General features: G+C 35.1%; 4 protein-coding genes and 3 non-coding genes across 7 annotated transcripts; 3 read left to right on the forward strand and 4 right to left on the reverse strand.

Moving 5' to 3' along the window:
• Window positions 1-9: 9 nt before the first annotated feature.
• On the reverse strand, window positions 10-109 carry LOC114744363 (U6 spliceosomal RNA). The gene has a single exon (XR_003740089.1). It is a non-coding gene; the product is annotated as a U6 spliceosomal RNA (small nuclear RNA).
• Window positions 110-709: 600 nt separating this feature from the next.
• Window positions 710-1,916, reverse strand: LOC114744362 (chlorophyll a-b binding protein 4, chloroplastic). The gene is made up of 3 exons (XM_028932535.1): window positions 1,638-1,916; window positions 1,132-1,547; window positions 710-1,040 (listed from the first exon to the last, which is right to left on the reverse strand). The coding sequence occupies exons 1-3, from the start codon at window positions 1,853-1,855 to the stop codon at window positions 904-906; spliced, it is 771 nt and encodes a 256-aa protein (XP_028788368.1). The 5' UTR covers window positions 1,856-1,916; the 3' UTR covers window positions 710-903.
• Window positions 1,917-4,058: 2,142 nt separating this feature from the next.
• Window positions 4,059-4,131, reverse strand: TRNAA-AGC (transfer RNA alanine (anticodon AGC)). Its single transcript has one exon. It is a non-coding gene; the product is annotated as a tRNA-Ala (tRNA).
• Window positions 4,132-4,729: 598 nt separating this feature from the next.
• On the forward strand, window positions 4,730-4,817 carry LOC114744364 (small nucleolar RNA R44/J54/Z268 family). Its single transcript, XR_003740090.1, has one exon. It is a non-coding gene; the product is annotated as a small nucleolar RNA R44/J54/Z268 family (small nucleolar RNA).
• A 3,285-nt stretch (window positions 4,818-8,102) lies between these two features.
• Window positions 8,103-9,244, reverse strand: LOC114744361 (thioredoxin-like 1-2, chloroplastic). Its single transcript, XM_028932533.1, has 4 exons — window positions 8,966-9,244; window positions 8,716-8,892; window positions 8,452-8,616; window positions 8,103-8,364 (listed from the first exon to the last, which is right to left on the reverse strand). The coding sequence occupies exons 1-4, from the start codon at window positions 9,197-9,199 to the stop codon at window positions 8,119-8,121; spliced, it is 822 nt and encodes a 273-aa protein (XP_028788366.1). The 5' UTR covers window positions 9,200-9,244; the 3' UTR covers window positions 8,103-8,118.
• A 3,377-nt stretch (window positions 9,245-12,621) lies between these two features.
• Window positions 12,622-15,498, forward strand: LOC114744351 (uncharacterized endoplasmic reticulum membrane protein C16E8.02). The gene is made up of 4 exons (XM_028932523.1): window positions 12,622-13,059; window positions 14,816-14,878; window positions 15,001-15,072; window positions 15,161-15,498. Exons 1-4 carry the CDS (start codon window positions 12,718-12,720, stop codon window positions 15,275-15,277), a joined length of 594 nt encoding a protein of 197 aa, XP_028788356.1. The 5' UTR covers window positions 12,622-12,717; the 3' UTR covers window positions 15,278-15,498.
• Window positions 15,499-19,807: 4,309 nt separating this feature from the next.
• LOC114744360 (NAC domain-containing protein 100-like) lies at window positions 19,808-21,017 on the forward strand. The gene is made up of 3 exons (XM_028932532.1): window positions 19,808-19,997; window positions 20,079-20,356; window positions 20,430-21,017. Exons 1-3 carry the CDS (start codon window positions 19,808-19,810, stop codon window positions 21,015-21,017), a joined length of 1,056 nt encoding a protein of 351 aa, XP_028788365.1.
• Window positions 21,018-21,414: the final 397 nt, after the last annotated feature.

The following is a 21,414-nucleotide window of genomic DNA, read 5'->3' on the forward strand; positions in this document are numbered from 1 at the left end:
TAACAAACTTCAACTTCTCACTATATCTCCATTTGTGCGTGTCATCTTTGTACAGGCCATGCTAATCTTCTCTGTATTGTTCCGATTTTACCAGATGTCCCGAATGAACGACAACATTAACTTCTCCATTCTAATAGTTACACACCTCATACATTATTCATCGCCTCAAATTTACGCCGTAAGTTACTAACTCAGCTTTAGTTATTTCCCAACTGACTTGTATGACACAACCTTCACCTCAATGATGGGTAGATGGGTAGCCGTGGGTGAGGTGGAAAATTCAGGAATTTTTTGTAATGCGTGACTTTCAGCTGTTTTCTGGGTGACATCACAGCCTTCAACTTCATGTTCTTGTACCTAGTTATAAACATCTAACAGTTCATGCTTAGGTTCACAGATATGTACCTTTCAATCATCTGGCAACGAGAGCTTAGACAGAAACAGAAAATTCCTTGCTAAATCTCGAAATATTGGAACTTGCGAATTTGTTTTGTTTGATTCAAATACATTTATTAAAATTTTTGTTTTCAAAACTTACTTGAAAAAATATTCTGCAGAATTGTTTTTAGAATCAAATAAGTCCCGTATTTCTTGTTCACGTGTGGTTTGTCGTGTAACCATTTTCTGGAATTTTGTCTTTTAATAGTCTAGCAGTATAAACCGGTAAATTTGGTGTATCTACAGTACATGGATAGCTAGTTTCTTTACGTGTAAAATAAAGCGATTGGCAATAGGCATAAACAAGCAGATAAAACCATCTTAAGTTCCTCTGTACATGAGAAATAATAGTTTTCTGATTAGATCCTTTACAATGGAAGGCCCAAATCTCTCTCAAAATTCGTTTACTCTGCTTCACAAGAGAACACTAATGACAAGTTTTAATGCCATGGGCAACCATCCTTATCAGTATCCCCTCAGAGTTTGAACAATTGTGTTGTGCCATGGGTCAGAAAGATGCTGCAACAGGTTGTCAAATGGTCCTTGCCCCGTCACGTTGTGTTGAACCACAAACCCCAAAAATGCCAACATCGCCAATCTCCCTGCACACAAACCAAAAGCCAAACACAATTAGCCTTACATGGTTCTATTTCGTACGCTGCTGGATCGTGTTTAACATCAGATCGAACTTACCGTTAGCAAGCTCCTTCTCTTTGGCCTCAAGTGTGGGTGCAAAGTTGAGAGGGTTGAAGATGCCACCTGGGTATCCAACCTCGTTAGGGGGTAAGCTGTATTGCTTGAAGATGGGATCTTGGTTGACACTTCCAGGGTTCTTAATGTCTTGCCATCTTCTGATCTCCACGTAATGGAACAAAATGAACTCAATCACGAACAAGGTTGATGATGATGCAAAGTACTCTTCTTTCCCTGCATCGTACCACTTTGGAACATTGATGACTCCGATCTTTGTGAACACTTCTGGAAGAAGCATTCCTGCAACACCCAACATGGCCCACCTCCCATTCACGAGTTCAGCTTGCACGAACCACTTCAAGTTCTCTGGGTCCTCTGCTAGCCCCAGAGGGTCAAATCCATTGTCACCCGGAAGACTATAACAGTTCAAACACAAAAAACTTTTAGACTTCATCAATGGTAATGCGTGTAAGGTACTTTACTAGCGTGCGTATATGAGGACGTACCTTCCATTTAGGTAACCTGGCGAGGGCAGACCAGGAAGCCACTCTCCTTTCTTAGCTTCAACCTTGAAAGAGGAGGAAGAGGCAGAGGAAGGAGGTGTCACGGTTCTGAAACCAACTTGCCTCTGTAGTTTACCAGAAGAGCCAGTGAGGAATCTGGATCTGGAGGAGCATGATGGCCGGAAGACGGCGGCGGAAGCCTGAGTGGTGACGGTGGCCATGGGTTTTTTTCCGGTGGCAGGCGGAGCGAGTGAGTGTTGGGTAGATGAAAATGTCGGGATAATTGGAGCGGCTTTGTAGTTTGTATTTCATTAGACGACCATTCATGTGGCTGTTGTGAGTCGCGCGTGGTGGACGGTTGATGGGGGCGATATTTAGGATCGGACGGTGGAGAATGCGTGAGGGCTTATCCTTTTATCTGGGCGTCCTATCCGCAAATCTATATCTTGGTTGTTGTTGGCTGAGGGAGAATACGGTGGGACCAATGGTGCCACGTTGGAGGATTTTTAAGAGGGAATCTGATTTTTGAAGGTAAGATCCCGAGCCAATCATTGGCGAACAGGTGGCTGGATCAGGAATTTTTTTTGGATAATTGATGTGCCAAATGGGTTAGTAGATTTTCCTATGGATCCATCCTCAACAAAATTATACACTGAGATTTGAGGCAGCCAGCCAGCCACTGAAGTGCTTAGTAGAGTGAGTCCATTGTGAACTTGCGATCACGCTTAGTGGTTAAAAATTAAAACAAAACTCTGTTGATGCAAGAAGGAAAATTGTATGTTGAAGCCATTAAATTAAATGCAATCCAATAACGTACAGAGTGAGTTGTTTTAAGTCAAAGATTAAAGATTGTATATGCAAACATGATAATGTAGAGTGTGAATTGTTTTAAACCCGAAACAACAATAATTTTGAACGCACAACTACACGAAGGGAATTTTTTAAGTTAAAGATTAAAGATTGTATCTATAATTGGGAGAAAAAAATTAGAGATTAGTTATAGCTTTTCTGTTGTAAATAATAGTGCCATAAAAATAATGTTAGTATGATTGATTCTAGTGTTCATTTCAACTTACTAAATGGTGGGGTTAGAGACGCTGAAGACACTTGCGGGCTTTGATTTGTGTGTTGGGGTTAGTGTGAAGGCTTTGTTTATCATCACGATTAAAATCATTTATAAATACGTTTCATGTAAGTTAAGGCAAAATTTCTCTTATATAGTTATCTCGTATTTCGTAAATCATGATTCAAAAGTTACTTATAAATTATTCCAAACAGAAAAAGTGGTCTAAACTGAACAAGATTGGAATAAAGAGTTCAGTTCGATTAGTGACAGCCCAAATTTTTTATCCCAATTTCCAATCCTTTATAGTTTTGGTCACCAAAATCAGAATTCATATTTTGGGCCTGAAAGAACAGAGCATGAACACAAGCGCGGGGTAGTAACTAAAATGCTGTCCTTTGTAATTAAGCTGAAATTGTTTTAAGTCAAAGATTAAAGATTGTATATGCAGACATAATAATGTGGAGAGTGAATTGTTTTAAACCCTAGACAAACATAATTTTGAACGCACAACTACAGTGAGTGAATTTTTCAAGTCAAAGATTAAAGAGAGTATCTATAATTGGAAAACAATCAGAGATTAGTTATATCTTTTCTGTTATAAATGTTAGTGCCATAAAAATAATGTCAGTATGATTGGTTTTAGTGTTCACTTCAGCTTAGTAAATGGTGGGGTTAGAAACGCTGAAGACACTTGAGGGCTTTGATTTGTGTGTTGGCGTTAGTGAAATGAAGTGGTCTAAGCTGAACGAGATTGGAACAAGGAGTTTAGTCCAGTTTGTGACAGCCCAAATATTTTATTCCAATTTCCAATCCTTCATGTTTTGGTTACCAAAATCAGAATTCATATTTTGGGCCTGAAAGAACAGGGTAGGAACTAAAATGTTGTCCTTTGTAATTAAGCTGAAAAAACATGGAAGTGTCGTGGCAGATGAGTCATGATCTTATGGCTCTGCAGCTCTGGAGTGCACAGTAATGACCACTAAATAACATATCACCAACAAATCACTGCTCCATTTTATTAGTATCACATCTTGAGGAGACATAAATATATACTGTTTGAGAAGAATACAGTTGCTGCACATGAAATAGCCTCCCATTGGATTGTAGAAACTCCAACGGAAACTCCCTTTGCACCGCCACCTCCTCCAACCTGGCAGGGGGTTTGAGACAAGAAAAAGCTTAGCCTTCATTCGCAAACCTGTAAAACTGAGTCTGCCTATCAAAGAAATCTCAGCTGCGTTATTGTAAAAACATGTGCAAAAATGTGGATACGGAGGGCCGAGGGAGTAAGAGTAGCAGGTGTTGGCGCAATGAGAAGGCAAGCAGCAGAGGGAACGAAAAATGTTACAGCATAATAATGGAGATGCGGGGTATCGATCCCCGTACCTCTCGCATGCTAAGCGAGCGCTCTACCATCTGAGCTACATCCCCGTGCTGATTCGATGGCTCTAGTTCAAAACTATAATTAAGATTTTAATGTTGCACTACAGAAGCCGATACCGAAGCAGTCCTGGACTAGCTAAAGTGAATGGGCTTCTGAGAATATCTGTGGATGTCATTCCAAAATCTATAATCTACTTGCCCAAAAACAAAAAAATCCCAACTTCTATTTCCAGACGAGAACAAGCCCTGATCTATTTGCTGTGCTGTGCTTCTATATAATGGGTACGTCCGGCGGCAGAAACCCTAATTCCCACGGCTGAACTTCAGAGCTTAAGCCGTGTGCTTGAATCAGTGTCAAGCTTATTCTGTGTCTTAGGTTTCCTAAGCTCCTGCCTGTTATTTTCTTTAGTGTGATTGGATTTCTTGCTTTGACATCTGTGTGTGCCTATGATGGCTATAAATATACTCTGAGAGAGTTATTTTCCATGATATAAAACTCGATCTGAGGCACCCAGAGGAACAACCTCTTCAAGCTTCAAAATTCAAATATTCTCCGGTTCTGTTTCAACTGTTGTTGGTCTTATGGTGTTAGATGCTCGAATGAATGAACCGACTTACCAGTGGTTTAATTTAAATGGGCTTTTGATGTGCAAATGATGAGAAAATAGACAGGGACATCAGCACTCTTTAAAGAGATTGATGACTTAGTCTAATGGGAATCTCTCTGATGCATTCATACTGAATCCTTTCATTTTCTCATTTGTTCAGTTCAATTTATTGGTTGGTTTGTGCGTGGCTTTAATTTAATTTCCTCACCTCTCACAGGTGTAGTTGCAGGCCTGAAGAAAGTTTAGTCGCAAGTTGATGATGGTATTGTTGTTCAGTGGCTCATATTTTGTTTTCTGCCTTTCTCTCTTGAAGGGTTCTGGTACGATGGCTGCTGTGATAATCTCTTGCTACTCCGTCCAGTAGGAGTAGCTCACTTCTATTTTCTTTTTTTCCTTCTCCATCAAGCTTCTGCTGATTCAAATCTGCCAAACAAAAACATTGAAGTTTCCGAAGGCTTTAAAGTTTTGTTGATTTTAATAATTGCTGGCGTGGACGGCTGATATCTTCAATATGAAGACGTAGATATAAAATGTGATCCCCTAAAACTGCCCAAATGATAAGGATGGAGACGTGGAAGGAAGTAAGCGGAAATCACATTTCGAAACCTCTTGATAAAAGTTATAACCAATATATATATATTTGCCACCAATATAACCAATATGTATTTGACCAATGGATGTCACATTTTTATGTGATATGCACAACTCTCCTCAGATAAATAATATATAAAATTTAAACACGTATAAAGAAAACTGATTAGATGGTCTCAACTCTCAAATCTGGTGTAAACACGTGGAGGAAAACTAAGGAAAAACATTGCCGATGAGCCTCTTAAAAAATATTGCGTTTTTTTTGGTCAATTATGAATAATGCATTATGTAAATTCAGCTTTGTTCAAAATGCACCAGCCCATTGTAATGATATTTCAAAACCACTGGCGAAAAAGAAATTTTCAAAACCGTGAGCAGCTGTTGACAATTTAATATAATTTAGTCCAGCCATCGCAATATTTTGTATTGATCCAGCTCCAGCCTCTTTCAACAAGAAATATCCATTCTTCTTTTATTCTTTTATACAGACTCTTCAGAAAAAAAAATTTATATTTATAACTTGATGCTTCATCTGATGTTTTCAATGTTAAGAAATCATGATAGAGAGGCAACAATAAACAGTATAACTCATAATTAAAAAGTATGCATATTTAGTGACCGACAATATTTTTAATAAGATTGTTTTTAATAAAAAAAATCTTTGCGTGGAAAAAAATTGATTTACTAAGGATTTATATGCTTTTAGCGGTGTTGGCCATTGGCCAAGACAGAAAATCTGGCTTTAGCGGCATTTGTAGGTGATTCGAATCTCTTTCTCTACCCGTAAAATGTATGCTTATTAGTTATTTGCTTAGCTTAGTTTCGTTTTCAGTAGTGTAATGTTCCCATCAGCTTCCACAGGCGAATGGCGCAGATAATAGTGGTTCGTTTGAGGCAGTATTATGGAGCAAATTTGACGCTTTTGACCCCGAGAATTTAGACCAAATTAGATAGTTCCCGAGCAGGAAAACTAAACCGCTCGTATTTCTTTAAGTAAATGTGCTGTTTTTTGTTCTAAATATAAGAATTAGTTGAGAAATTGAATGTGAATCTAAATATAAAATTTTAATTTACTTTGTCTTCTAAATTATAATATTGTTATCAAAATATCGTTATTGGATTGTAAGAAATTTCTACTAACAGGTAATTCTCTTGGATATGATTAAATAGAGTAATTTATAAAAGTCAACGCATATTTTTTATAAATAATTAACTTAATTAATTCTTTAAATTAGTTATCTAGATATTTAAAATACAACTCAATCCGCTTATTTTTTATAAATTCATATATATTTTTACTTTAAACTATGCTCATTAATTGTACATGTTAAGAATGCAAATAAATAAAAGGAATATATTAAAGAAATCAACCTATTTAAAAAATAACTAGTTTAATTAATTATTTTAATTTTTATGTGAACATTAAAAAGGAGCATAATGTTAGCAGAGGTGTTATGAGAAATGCATTAAAAAGACAGGGAGGCGGGCAGCTGCAAAGCACATGGACGTACACAACATGAGGGCCTGTGGCTGCGGATATGCCATATTGGGGCAAATGAGATGAGATAATATGATTGGCATTCAGAAATCGAAGGCTTTGGCTGTGTGTGGCTGACTCAGATTGGTGTGTCTTCCTTGTCACTTCCACGCCTTCCTGACTCATTCCGCTTCCCTATCTGCCAACCTTCTTCCCTTCTTTCTCATTGGAGCCTGCCCTCATTCCTCTTTTGATATTTATATATCTTCACCTTATCTTCCTTGTTTCCGTTTCTCTCTGTTATAATCTTATCTTTATTCGTACTATATTTTGAATGTCTTCAATTTCGTCCTAGCAATGAGCATAGTGATAAGCACCCAAGACTTGCTCAAAATTAGAATAGGTTTTGAGGGGCTAGCAAAGAAAGGCTTGAAATATAAAATTAGTTCATTGATGATTCGCTCTAACATTTTCTTTTGTGAATTTAAATCGATAATTATTTTTTTTTACAAAAATACATTTTTTAAAATAATATTATTTTCAATCTAAGAACTAGTTGACTAATTTGAATAGACAAAAAAAATTTGTTATGTTAGTTACTTGTATTAAACAAGTGCTATCTTTTCTAAAATATCATTCATAATCATATATATTAGATAAAATTTTCATTTAATAAAATCTTTAACATGTGCAGCTATTATAAGAATTATCTTAAAAAAATAAATAACTATAAAAAATAAAATAAATTAAAATATTATGTTTAAAATTAAATTAAATTTTATATTAAGAACCAAAATATAGTATTCATATTATTACATGGGGCATGCCCTGTCCTTACACCTAAAATCTGGTATTTCTGATCAGCGTTCTAACTTAACGGTGAAATAGCCTATCCACGCTCCGTTTTCCTCATTTAATAAAGCAAATTAATGTACCAATTTTCAATTCAGTGTCTCAAAACTGGTGAACGGTAAACAATTTATTATCCGAGAAATTAAACTCATCAAAGCCAGTAATGTTCGAGCCATAAAGAAGAATACCACATCAATGGATGATATATAATTAGGCAAAGGTGGATATATAATTACAACATTACATATTAAGCTCTCAAACCAAAACAAAACGATCATCCTCCTCAATAACACGTTTAAAAGGGTCTCAATTTTTGTTAAAAAAAATTAAAGAGACCCCCAACAAACCACCCCTACAACTACTGAATTTACAATTGAAAGCCCTCGAATTTCTAATTGGGATGAAAAAAGAACCTCAATTTTTTCTCAAAAAAAAAAGAAAAAAGAAAGAAAGAAACGGGAGCTGCTTTACTCTTTCTCCATCTTTCCATGATTGACAAAGCGATGATCAGCACAAAACCTGATGCTCAATTTCCCTATTAGCACTTGCCTCGCCCCCGACAAGAGAAAAACCATTACTTTTCAGAAGCATGTCCTCCATTTTCTTCACCTTGGAGTACAACAATGGCGATTCAGCGGGTATCTCGCCACTGGCTACCAATTTTTCCAACTCTGTCTCATCCAAACCTCTTGGTGGACCTAAACAACAACGCTCGGTCCCATATTTCGCCAGGGCATCCTTAAACTTCTTGATCTGTAGCACAACAAATCCAAATAAGTGTCAAGACAAACCAGATGGATAATGCAAGACTTCACAAACTGTTCTGGCTCAGATTCTTACAGTGGCAATGGTGCAGCTGAAGCTACAGACTCGACCCTCTGCTCCTCTGTAGAATCTGAAGAATGGCAACACATGGATGTGCAGACTATGGCACATGGGTTTTAGCTCCTCGTAGTTGACTTGAAGAAACTTTGCATTTGGGTACATCTCAGCTATTTGACAGATCTGAGGCAAACGAAGAAATAGATTCAGATGCTTTTACCATATTGGGTTTTTTTTTTTTTTCCCCTCCCTGAGTCATCAATATCAACATTATTAAGATACCTTGGGGTGAAGGGTTTTGCAGCCTCCACAACCAGGTGAGTAGAAGTCGACCACAACAAGTGAATCGCCAGCTTCAAGCAAAGAACGGACCAGTTCTTGAGCTGAATGGATCTCAATCATATTAGGCGCTTTGGTCTTCTCCCACCATCTAAGGGCTCGGCTTACACAAGCTGATGCCTGTGTTCCATACCAAAGATTTAATCTTTCAAACTGAAATCAAGAAACCATAGTGCAAACACTTTTAACATACCTGAACAGAGAAATTAGTGGGGCTTTTCAAACTGCAATCCCACGAACCTTTTGCTACTAAGGGTTTCCCCATGATTTCATTGCTCAAAGAGGAAGGGACACCCGAATTCGCATCGCTGGATTTTGAGAAACAAACAGAGGAGGGGCAAATCCCTAAATCAGTTTTCGTTTTCGAGCTACGCAGATTCTCGCTCAACCCAGAAACACAGAAAACGTTCTTCGAGGAACAGGCCATTGATTCTGGTCAAACTCTGAGATTTAACGGCGCTTAGATCATACCCAGTGGGACCTGACTCGGCTTGTGAATCAAGAACTGACCTTTTTACTTTTGGGATCCGGAAAAGACCGCTGTGAGGAGGGAGAGAAGGGTTTGTAGGTCTGTGAATCGACTTTTTCAAGGAAAGGCGCAAGGTTTGAACAAAAACTGTGTTCTGCCTGAATGGTTTGGTGGGAGGAAGAAAGGGATTTGTTTGCTTTTATAAATGTTGTACCAAACAGCAGCAGAGAAAGAGAAAAAGAAAAACAGAGAAATGTGGCGAGCGGGGTCTGTGGTGATTTGGATTCAACTTTATCCATTAAATATTAAATATTCTGGTAAAAAAGGAAAAAAGGTTATCCATTTATCATTTTCATAGATTGGAAAAGAGAAAAGACATCCAAACTTTATCCAAATGCCTGATATTTTTGGTATTTATTTTCGTTTTCCATTGGTCGAGCAAGTGGGCGAGTGTCGCCCTTCCCCATGTGACGTCGTCTTAGAGAGAGTGAGATGGGAATATTATTATTTTTTCAATCCTATTTATAAAATACTTTCAACACATTTTATATAAACAAAAAAATTTAAAATCATATTAATTTTTTATTAAAATATAATAATTTTTAATTTTATTTTTATTTAATAGATATACTTTTAAAAGACATAATCATGTATACTATATCAAATAAAAGATAAAATAATATATTTATATTAAAATTTTTAAAAAGTAAATTATAAATAAGATTGAATGAGTAACCTATAAATAAGAAAAATCTTCTCCTTGTAAATAGAATCAGAAAACTAATACTACTCTGTTTTAAATATAAAACTTATTTTATAATATGAATTATATTATAAAATAAATTTTATACGAAGAATTAGAGGAGCATTTTTTATTTTTATGATTTTTGGCAGGCAAAGCCAATAGAGTAGATGAAGACATTAATTTGATTTCATTGGTTTTTGTGTTTCGAATTAATTTGGTTGAGTTGTCCCATGTGTCGTTGCGTTGTGCGATGTTTCGCGTGCTTTGATTTCATTGGTTTGACGAAGATGCCGAACAAGTCCTTTCACCCCATGTGATTTGGACTTATTGAATCATTAACATCAACAATGATCATTTCTCATTTTACAAGTAACAATCATCATCTTCTTCTCATTTTTAAATATAAATAATATTTATAAGTTGTGTTGATTTTTTAACAATTTTTTTTCTTATTAATTATTTATTTAATACTTAATATATTTATTATTTTATTTTCTAAATTATTATATTTCCATCACACATTCTCTTGCTTTCATAATTTTTTTATTATAATAAATTTTTTATTTTCTCTCTTATACTCTTTCTCCACTATAAATAAGGGTATTTTAAAGAAAGAATTTTTAATTTCTATATATTTATTATCTTTAACTAATTTTAACTAACATTTGATTTACGTTATGAGCTAAAATGTTGTTTATAAAAAGAGATAGAGAGGGTAGTAATTTTCCAGAATAGCTCCTAAAAATAAGCATGGATCTTCATCTCTAAATTTTTCGAAACTAAGAGTAAGACTAAAAAGTTAGAAAAAATGACACAAAGATACTTGTTGAGTTTCAAAATGATAAATAGTAATTTTGACAGATTTTGAATAGTTAAAACTATTATAGTAATAGTTAGTATGATCTATTTGTCTTTTTAAAATTTAACATGTCTTTTTCTGTGATTCTCCCAAATTGTTATTGATTTCATTAGAGGAGAAGGCTAATATTAACAAAAAAAATCATATTTTGTGTCATTTAATATGAGAATGGATTCAAATAATGAGCATGGGATGTTTATAATTAAATCCAACATCTAACATTTTGATGGATATAAAATATAAAATCAAAATATTTTTTTTGCCAGTATTCAGTGTCCAATGAGCACTGAAATTTGAAAATCCCTGACTGGTTCCATGAAGAATTTTATGTACCATTAATAACAATGATCAATGATCGGCATCAATAAATCAATAATTTGATAAAATTCTGGCACCAATAATTGAACTTGGCCAACCTTTACGATTGCCATACAACCATATTCTGCATAATATAGGCCTCACGTCTAACTTGGACAGGTCAGAGTAGTAAGGATTTTCATCCCTTAAATGATTGAGTATTTAACAAACACTATTTTCGTATATACTCCCTTCTTCCCACCCATAACATGATAAGCCTTCTAGAAGAACATTTTAGTCCAAAATATAAGAGGTTGATGGGATAATTAATACTCCTCCGGTCCTTATTATAAGACCCAATTTGACTTTTTATTTGGTCCTAATTATAAGACCCAATCAATTTTCTCTCTTATATTTATGTATTTTTTTCCAAGATAATCCTTCTAATAATGATAGTTTTAGCCAATATACTTAATTAGCAAGGATATTTTAAGAATAACAACACTTATTTATTATAAATAACCACCTTAACTTACTTCCTTAATCTCCTCAAATAAGTCAATTGGGTCTTATAATTAGGACCGGAGGAGTAATAGTGTTCTGGTGCTTTTAATAGGGACAAAATAGATTACTTTTATCAATTTAAAACACACTTAATGACTAAGTAAAATTTTGCAGCTTGCGATGAAGGTTAACTAAAACAATCTTTGTTAATTCTTGTTGAATTCACACTTTTTTTGTATTATATTTATATGAAACGCAGATACGGCCCCCGCTAATAATTATCTCTTCTAACATCCATTCGAAGCTCGCGAAAGTAATTTTTCCTTCTTGGCTTAACAAAGGAGATGGTATTAAAATCAAGTCCCAAGGCATACACACTGATCCAATCAACACAACTGGAAACAAAACCAGCCCAGATTATTCGCAAACCAGACCACAACATGCAAAAGAGGAGTTTGGGATCCTTAGGAACACTTTAAAAGGGGAAAAAAACAAAAGAAGAAGTAATTTTATATAAGTTGAGCTAAAGCTTCTCTGCTTACCTTGATAAAATGTCAAAAAAAAAAAAAACACAGAGCACAATTCAAGCAACTTCCTGTAGGAATAGGGGTTCTGAAACCCAATCAAGCAAGCACATCCCTATCATGTTTGTATCATTCTCTACCAATTAAGTTTTTGTCGGGGAATCCGATGCCCCATTTTTGGCGCACGCAAAAGGGCGGATTTTTGTTGGGCCTGTCAGCCCACTTCCTCCTCTCAATCCCTCCCACCACCCCGGGGGGGATGCACCCACGCCTTCTCTCCCTGTATATATATATATATTATAAAATTTAGTTTCATAATTTATTTTGTTACCTTAAAAATGACGCTTGATTCCATCCGACCTACAAAGCTTACGTATTCCTTGACGTTAATCCTCTCGTTGATGACGAGCGTGGAGTACAAGAAACTTCCATTAGGCGTCGCCCACGGGATTTCCACTGCCTAACTCTTTTACAAGTTCATTGAAATTTTTTCTGGCAATCAATTTCTTCGCCTTCACCTTTCTCTGGAAGATTCTCATCAAACCCTATGGGGAGGGTCGGATTGTTCGATCTGGAGAAGCACTTTGCCTTCTATGGCGCATACCATAGCAATCCAATTAATATCGTGATACACGTCTTGTTTGTATGGCCAATCTTCTTCACTTCCCTGCTTTTTCTGTACTTCACGCCTCCCCTTTTTAAGGCCCCTGAACTGGGGCTTGATTATGGCCTCGTCTTCAATTACGGCTTCTTGCTTGCTGCTATTTATGCCTTGTTCTATTTCTCCTTGGATTACAAAGCTGGCTCTTTTGCGGCTTTGCTCTGTTTGGTCTGTTGGGTCGGGTCCAGCATTCTTGCTCAGAGGCTTGGGTTTTCTCTAGCGTGGAAGGTACGGATTACCCTCTTACCCGATTGAAGGATAAGCTATATACCTTCATGTGATTGCCTTGTAAATACTGGAAAACGACAAATTTTGTTTGGAGCTACTGGCTGCGTTGATGACCTTCTCTCTATTCAGATATATCCTGGATTGTTTTCCTCCCATCCTTTGGATGATGACTATGTTTGACAGTAGTAACACTGATACGGCTTCTGTACTGGAAGAAAATTTTTCATTCGGACCTTTCTTGTGAAGCTTTCGAAGTCAACCTTTTTGCTTCATTGTTCTTTCATTTCGTTAATGGCTTGATTTATAAGAATTTGTGATCGTTATGGATAAAATCTTACAAGCTTATCAGCTTTAGAAATTGCAATAGCTCACAGTCCCAGAACTTGCCTTTGGATTCAACCCTCGTATTTGTTTCTCCCTCCTCTATCTTTCTTTACACAATGACTTATAGTGCATACTACTCGCAAATAGATACACTCATGGAATAATTATCAATCACGTTTCTGCTACTCTTTTTTGTGATGTTTGGTAAACGAGCCATTTTGACTGTTAACTTCATCCTTATATTCTCTCGTTTTGTCTAATGCTCCCCGGTTCTATTCTTCGGCAGTCAATCTCATTATTCTCCTACTCCCTCCGGTACTTATTATAACAAATAGTTAAAATTACTTAAAAGCAATAAATAGGTTAGAAAGATAGTTTCATTTTCAAATATACCCTTATAATAAATAAGGAAAAGGATAAAAGAGAATGTAAAGAGGGTATGACAAAGGAGATGGAATAAATAATTAAGGGTAAAATTGGAAAAAGTGCATTAAGTGTTTAGACAAACCCCAAATTGAAGCCTATAAAATGGACCACACTTCTCTCCAAATTTGAAGTTTATAAATAAGACTAGAGTATATAGTTGGGATTTTGTGTCTACAATGCCTTATTTTCTAAATATATTTTTGTTTTTAGCAGATCTAACTAAAACTCTTATGTTTCCTATGTTTGAACTATATCTGGATTTATTGTGTGGATACCTTTTGTTTGTCTATGGTGCATAGCTGAGAATTTATTCATTTGTTACTAGATATTCATCACATGCTGCTTTCCTAATTTCTAATTTGCTTCTTTTCTTTCTTTTTAAAAAATTCATTTATCGCTAGGATGTATTATGCAAGAGCATATTAGATGGGTGGGGATAGTAAGAATGAGTATGTACGAATTTGAAGCTGTTCTGTCATCTTCCTTGTTAATTTATTCTCTCATAAGACTTCATGGAGTTAACTTGCAAGATTTTTCATTGATGAGGTAGTGATTAAACTGGTGGTTGTTTTTCACCAAGAATTTAGGAATTAATTGCTTCAGCCTTCGTGTAATGATTTCTCTACTTCATCCTTGTTACCTATGACAATATTTAAATCTGAGCCTTCAACAAGAATGGTGGCAATTCTTTTGCTTACTTTAGAAACATGCAAAAGTGTATTCTTTTTAACTGAGAGAGCTATCAGCAAGAGTCTACTACCCTGTTTGTACTTGTACGATAGGCAATAGGATTGCTCAAAAGCATTGTGGTCGTTTTGGTAGAGAACAAATGATTATTACTCACTAGTGTTTTAAAGGCCACGCATCTTTGTGTTGATGCAAGTTCTTTCCTTTTCAAGAAAAGTTAATGGAAGAACGGCCTCCTGAAGATAGATGAGTGGCATGGCGAAATCTGTTCTGTCCTTTGAACAAAATCTTAACTCTATACCTGACATCTATCTTTCAGGTTGTGCTTGCTGCTCAGTTGTTTTGTTGGGCCGGACAGTTTGTTGGTCATGGCGTGTTTGAGGTAAATGACTTATTTTATTGCTAATAAAGCATGGTTCTGGGTTCCAACCAAAAAAAAAAGAAGCTTGGTTCTGGCTTTGCACACTGCAATCATGTTAAAATGTTCGAATATTTTTATGTTAGAAACGTGCACCGGCTCTCTTGGACAATCTTACTCAAGCTTTTCTGATGGCCCCTTTCTTTGTGTTGCTTGAGGTATTTGCTTGTTGAAAACTTTCAAACCAGTCCTTTTGATGTGTGAAAGGAGTAAACAAAATGGATTTACTGTTATTGACTGTTACAGATCTTCCAATCACTTTTTGGATATGAGCCATATCCTGGGTTTCATACAAGGGTGAAAGCGAAAATAGGAGCTGAGATCAAGGAATGGCAGGACAAGAGGGGGAAGAAACTCTCTTAGCTTCAGCGAGACAGCAATTGATATGGTGATGTCATTATTGTGGATACTTCTCTGTAAACTGAAGAAAAAGTTGTTAGTTTTGTTGTAATTTAATATTCAGTTTGGTTGGGCGTTGTGTAATGTTTATCAGTATAAACGAGCTTTCCTCCTTGTGACTACCTTTTTACTCAATGAATGATCGTTCGTGCCTGTAAAATGATCCATTTGATCCCACTTCTTTATATTCTTCTCTTTTCGCTTTTTCCTTTCTCAGTGGGGTCCGTATATGGAATTTTTGTGTCTTTCAAGTTTAGTGATGTGTTACTACTGCACGTGCCCCTCAACTCAGCCACATGAAATCGGAATGAGGCCGCCAGATTAACAGGACTTTTGTATTTCCGTAATCTCTGAGATTAACATGAGGAGTTAAAATGGGCATTCCGAATTAGGACTGTTAAGAGATTCCCAGCCAACCCAACTTAGTGACCAAGTATTGGGCTAGAAACGGAGAATCAAACTTGGTTGGCTAGCCCTTCCCTTGCATATAAGCGGATTCCGTCACAGGGGCTTTGACGCTTTTTTCTTCCCAAAAAAAACAAAAAACAACAGTCTTTTCTACTTTTAGAAAAAATTTCCCTTTAATTACTAGGTAGCTTTTACCTATGCCGTTAGGAGCCTCTTAGCTCTGTTAATCCAAGTGTAAAACGAAAGGATGGTGCGAGCAGAAAGGATACGTTTTAGTGCTCTTCTGGGGATTTGTATTCTCTCTATTTATTGTTATCTATCATTTGTCATCAATTTGAAAACATAAAAAAAAAAAATGAGGCTAGTCAACTAAGCATGTTTCATACATTTGAATATAGCTCACTATATACGTACATTATATACGTTCTTACCTCACTTTTAAGCTGGGCAGTGATTATGGATGCGTGTATGTGAAGTACTTTTAGAAACTCTTATTGGCCTGGCATTATGTTGGGAGTTCTGATCGTTGGTGGGAACGTGGAAATACAATATTGGGAGAGTTTACTATCGGGAACTTACTGATGCAACTATTGCGAACAATGGGTAAGAAAAATGTTGTGAAATTCGATTATGGCTATATATGTGTGTGTACACAAAAGACCGATGTAAATTGTGATTAAGCTCGGGCATCATGATGCTTTTGTAACCATGGGGAAACCGGTTTGTTTTTAGTGTAATGGGTATTTAGTGGGTTATAATGATTCAAAGATAAAAACTCATTTTGTGTGCAATTTCTATTTATGTGTATGTGGACATTGAATGGACGGGCGAGGAGAAATTATTAGTGATCTTACTGCTTGGAAAGCTCCCTAGCACATTGGGACTGACTTGCTGATTTTGGTAACCATTATTTGAAGCCTTGTAAACGACTTTTTCATAGATATTCAAGTCATGCATTGAGCATTTGTAATACGAAGCATTGAGAATGAGAGGTAAGGATTGTGATTTGAGATAGAGAAAACTATTAAAAAGTGTTTAGTATGAGTAATTTTTTATTATATAGGATTAGGCAATCTTATGTAGGTGGGATTGGAGAATATCACCCCCCATGATATTCTCTAATTTCAAATAATAAGTAATTTCTGATACTAAACACTTTGTTAACATATCTTTTAAACCGCAATTGCAATATTTACTCTTTATTTCAATGTTTCATATCAATGCTACTTTAATTTCTTCTAGAAGAATTTTATAGTTATTAGATATAAGTCATCTTGTAAGAATTCTATGGGGGGTACTAATTACTTTCTGTTCAAAATGCCCTTCTTCTCAATTCTCAATTAAGGGAGAGGCATATGTCTTTTTAAATTGATGTATCCGGAGCAAAGATGAGAACTAAAGCAGTTTCTACGTAGTTTTAATAATGCAAATAACTTTTAACTTAGATTAAGGAGGAAAGACTAAAGGGAGTATACTATTATTAATGGGAAAGTATGCAGGCCCTTATCAAGTCTTAGTTATGGTTTAACTTATTGAGCCTAACCTGTCTTATTTAGTAAATAAATTAAGCTTAGACCTATTGTTAGACCAATTTAAGCAAATAAGTCAAATATATTTTCATAAAACCTAGCATGCCAGCCTACAGGCCTGACTTATTTATTCTTTTTTAAATTTACACATGTAATTATATAAATTATAATCTAAATCATTTTTATGAATTATTTATAAAATTACTAACTTAACCTTAACATAAGATTCACATCCCATTGCTCACATACGAGCTCATCCCTTTCATTCATAAGCCACTTACAACTGCCACTCTCTTCTCTTACATTGCTCAACGAGCAACGCTAATTCACCCCAACTCCCTTTATTTTCATGTGGTTAGCTAAAGGGAAGCGTGGTAATTATTATAAGTTTCTTTTACTGTTCGAAAGAAATATTATAATATTAGTAAAAGGAATATGTCTTAGTTTCTATGAGAAAAGCAAAAGTGTAAAATCTAATTATAAATGCCACTCGTTGGATCTATTTGGATTAGCGATAGAAAAAGTCACTTATTTTCAATTTGAATTTTAAAAGAATAAGATTGAGTAAAAAATTAACTTAGATAATGTGATTTATGTTTGGATTTATTTTTATAAAAATTACTTTATAAAATAAAAAGATTATTTAGATTATAATTGAATAAGTAAGTTTAATTTGTAAAATGACTAAAATGGATATGACTTCTATTAAATAATGAAAAATGATTAAAAATATGAATTTACAAAGTATAATAATTTTAAATTATCATAATATGAAGAAGTTATATTTAATGAATGAGATATATTTAAATTAGAAATCATATTAATGTGAAAATTTTTGAACCAAATAATATTATATAATTAATTAGATGATATACTCTGCATAATTTACGTAAATATAAAATAAATAATCATATTAAAAATTAAAAATATTGTAAAAATATTAAAAATTATTTTTATTTAAAAGAATATTAAAAATAAATAACTAAAAATTGATCGGGAAGTACAAGAAATATATAAAAAGAAGCATAAGAACAACATAAACATAAGGACAAAAATGTTTTTTAATTCTAAAAAGTTACTTTTATATAAATCATAAGTAAGTTTTAGATGTTTTTGCAATCATGCTTTAAAAAAATAGTTTTTGACCCATAAATCAGATTAGTCAAAAACTGTGACAAACAATTTCTAAATTTAAAAACTGACTTATCACACCTATAAGCTATTTTTTCCCCTCAAACACCTTACCAAACAGATGCATTGTGTTTGGTTGATTTTAAAAAAATATATCTTTTTAATTAACAAATGATTGGTTTTTCTTATTTTTACTTGTTGAGACAAATGTTACGTAGGCTTTTAAATAGGTTTGAAAGGTCTTGCATAGTTTTAAAAACCTGGGCTTTTAAGCTTATTTTAAGGTGTACATTTTAAATAGGTTGTTAAAAAAGCTTCAGGTGGTGGCTATTCTTACTTGCTGGTCAAAAAAGGTGGTGGCTATTCTTACATGGACATGCATATGTAATTGCATGTGTACTTCTTGTGTGCGCATTAACAATCATACTAAGGCTTTGGACCTCAATTTTTTAGCCTAATATGACAAAGAAATGCCTGATGTTGAGTCAAATGGGGTTAGATTCGAGCATTATCAAACCCAACAAGAGGTAACACTCTTAAAAGTGTTTTTTTTTTTCCATTTACATGGATTCAAACTTGAAACCTCGTGTTTAAGTTGCTAAAACTCCTTGTCACCAGGACTAATACCACTTGATTCAGTTTTATGTTAATATTATACTACTCTTTTTAAGTTTTGACATTTTGTTAGTCAGGTTACGATTCTATTCCCTTAATACTAAAATTGTTATCTCATCCTATCATTTAATAATTTTTAAATATGTATGCTAGTTTGAACAAAAGAAACGAATTACAATTGACTTATGATTATTTTGAGTAGAAATATCCGGTTGTTGTTATCCAAATTTAACAGAAACAAGAAAGAAACAAAAAAAAAACTCAACTTTTTTAATGCTTCTGATCTTCAAATTCAAGCTTTCTGAAAGTTGAATTTGTAGATTCATGAATCTAAACCCCAATTAATGAATTGTAAAATAAATTATAAAACGACAATTGTGAAATCTCCAGATATAAATGTATTGTGTGCTGAAACAGTTAATACAAATAGAGTTTATCTATATATATTTTTTATTATTTGCCTTGATAGTAATAAATATGTATAATATGAAAATCACACAAGTGAACATCTAAACAATGAACCAAATCCAAACTCATCATGACACTAAAGTTAAAGGAGTGGGTTATAAACAGCAGCCAAGCTATCTTACAATTCACATTACTTCTCTAATATCTCCAAAAGCCCAAGGGCCTTCTTTTTCCCTATAGTCATTCCTCCATATCAACACCATCTCCATCCATCCTTCGAGTTCCCAACTTTTCACTCTAGTCATCCCTCCACTGCTCTCTCAGACCACCAGATCCTGTATATAAATCTGTTGAAAGAGTTTCTGAAGTGGAGCTTTTCGTTAAGACAGGTAGAGGGGTTTAGATGGAGAACATTTCTGTGCTGTCCAACAAGGAAGAAGTTCAGATGAATTTGCCTCCTGGCTTTCGGTTTTACCCAACAGATGAAGAGCTAATAACTTATTATCTGTTCAAGAAGGTCACAAATACTAACTTCTCTGCTATTGCCATTGGAGAAGTGGATATACACAAGTCTGAACCTTGGGACTTGCCGTGTAAGTAAACTCGCCTGAACCCATTCAATCTGATTCTCTTCAGAAATTGGATGCTTTGATTTGATGAGTTTTGTTTTGCAGGGAAAGCCAAAATGGGAGAGGAAGAGTGGTATTTTTTCTCCATGAGAGACAACAAATACCAAATTGGTTTGAGAACCAACAGAGCCACTAACGCTGGGTACTGGAAGTCCACAGGGAAAGATGGGGAGATTTACAGTGGAAAATCGTTAATAGGGAAGAAGAAAACTCTGGTTTTCTACAAAGGAAGAGCACCAAACGGGGACAAAACCAACTGGGTCATGCATGAATACAGATTAGATGGAAAATTCTCTGTCCACAACTCCTCCAAAACTGTAAAGGTACGAACTTTAACCTGTTTCCTGCATTTCCGGCTCCATTCCCTTTTAAACTGAATTTGTTATGATTTTGCAGAACGAGAGGGTGATTTGCAGGGTATTTCGGAAGGCTTCAGGGTGCAAGAAAACCCACATTTCTGATATAAAGAGGTTGGAATCAATGGAAAATGGATTGGGTTCCTCAGTTCCAATTTCACCACCTGTCGAAGATTATTCTCCTTGTTACATCGGCTCAACGGGACCTACTGTGAGTACTGATTCGGCACACGTGCCCTGCTTCTCCTCAGGAGGGATTTTTAATTCTGCAGGAAACTCCCTTTTGGGGATTTGCTCGAATTCTCGAGAACTTTTGCCAATAATCCCTCTTCATGAAACGCTGTTTTCTGCTGAACCCATTCAAGCTCAGATGAATATGCCTCTATCACATTCTGCCTTTACTGTGCAGGAACAGAGCTTGCTTGGTGTTGATTGTGCTTTTGAGGACCATGGTTTTATATCAGATACGGATCAAATGGTGAGTGTTTCGCATGAAACAGGGCTAACCACCAACGACATGAATCCGGAGATCTCTTCTGTGATACCAAGTTTTGATGATCAGCCAAACCCATCTGCTTCTCCTGCAGCACCATCACCATTGGAGCTTGATAACTTCTGGAGTTACTAGGATCAGATCAGAGACTTCGGCTCGGGGCCATTGTCCAAGTGTCTGCTATGCATTTAAGAAAGGCTCATCATTTAAGTACTTTATATGCATCTTCTAGTTCTATGTTACTTTCTTTTTTTTTAAAAAAAAAACAATGCTAAATAAGTTGGCCCCAAATGTGTACAAGTCATCATATAAATATATATATATATGAGCACACACATATATATTCATCTTTTTCTTTTCTTTTGTTCCCACATATATAATCATCTTCTAAATATGTTTGAATTGAATAAATATCAAAGGGGCTTGTTTTATTTATTTATTTCAACAAGGATGTAAATATTACAATGTAATCAAGATTGAGCTCTCTCTTGAAAAGAGACAATATAATGCATTGAATAAATGAGAATAAATA

The sequence above is a fragment of the Neltuma alba genome, unplaced genomic scaffold, assembly GCF_004799145.2.
Source record: "Neltuma alba isolate B1F8T4 unplaced genomic scaffold, ASM479914v2 tig00004344_pilon, whole genome shotgun sequence".
NCBI lineage: Eukaryota > Viridiplantae > Streptophyta > Magnoliopsida > Fabales > Fabaceae > Neltuma > Neltuma alba.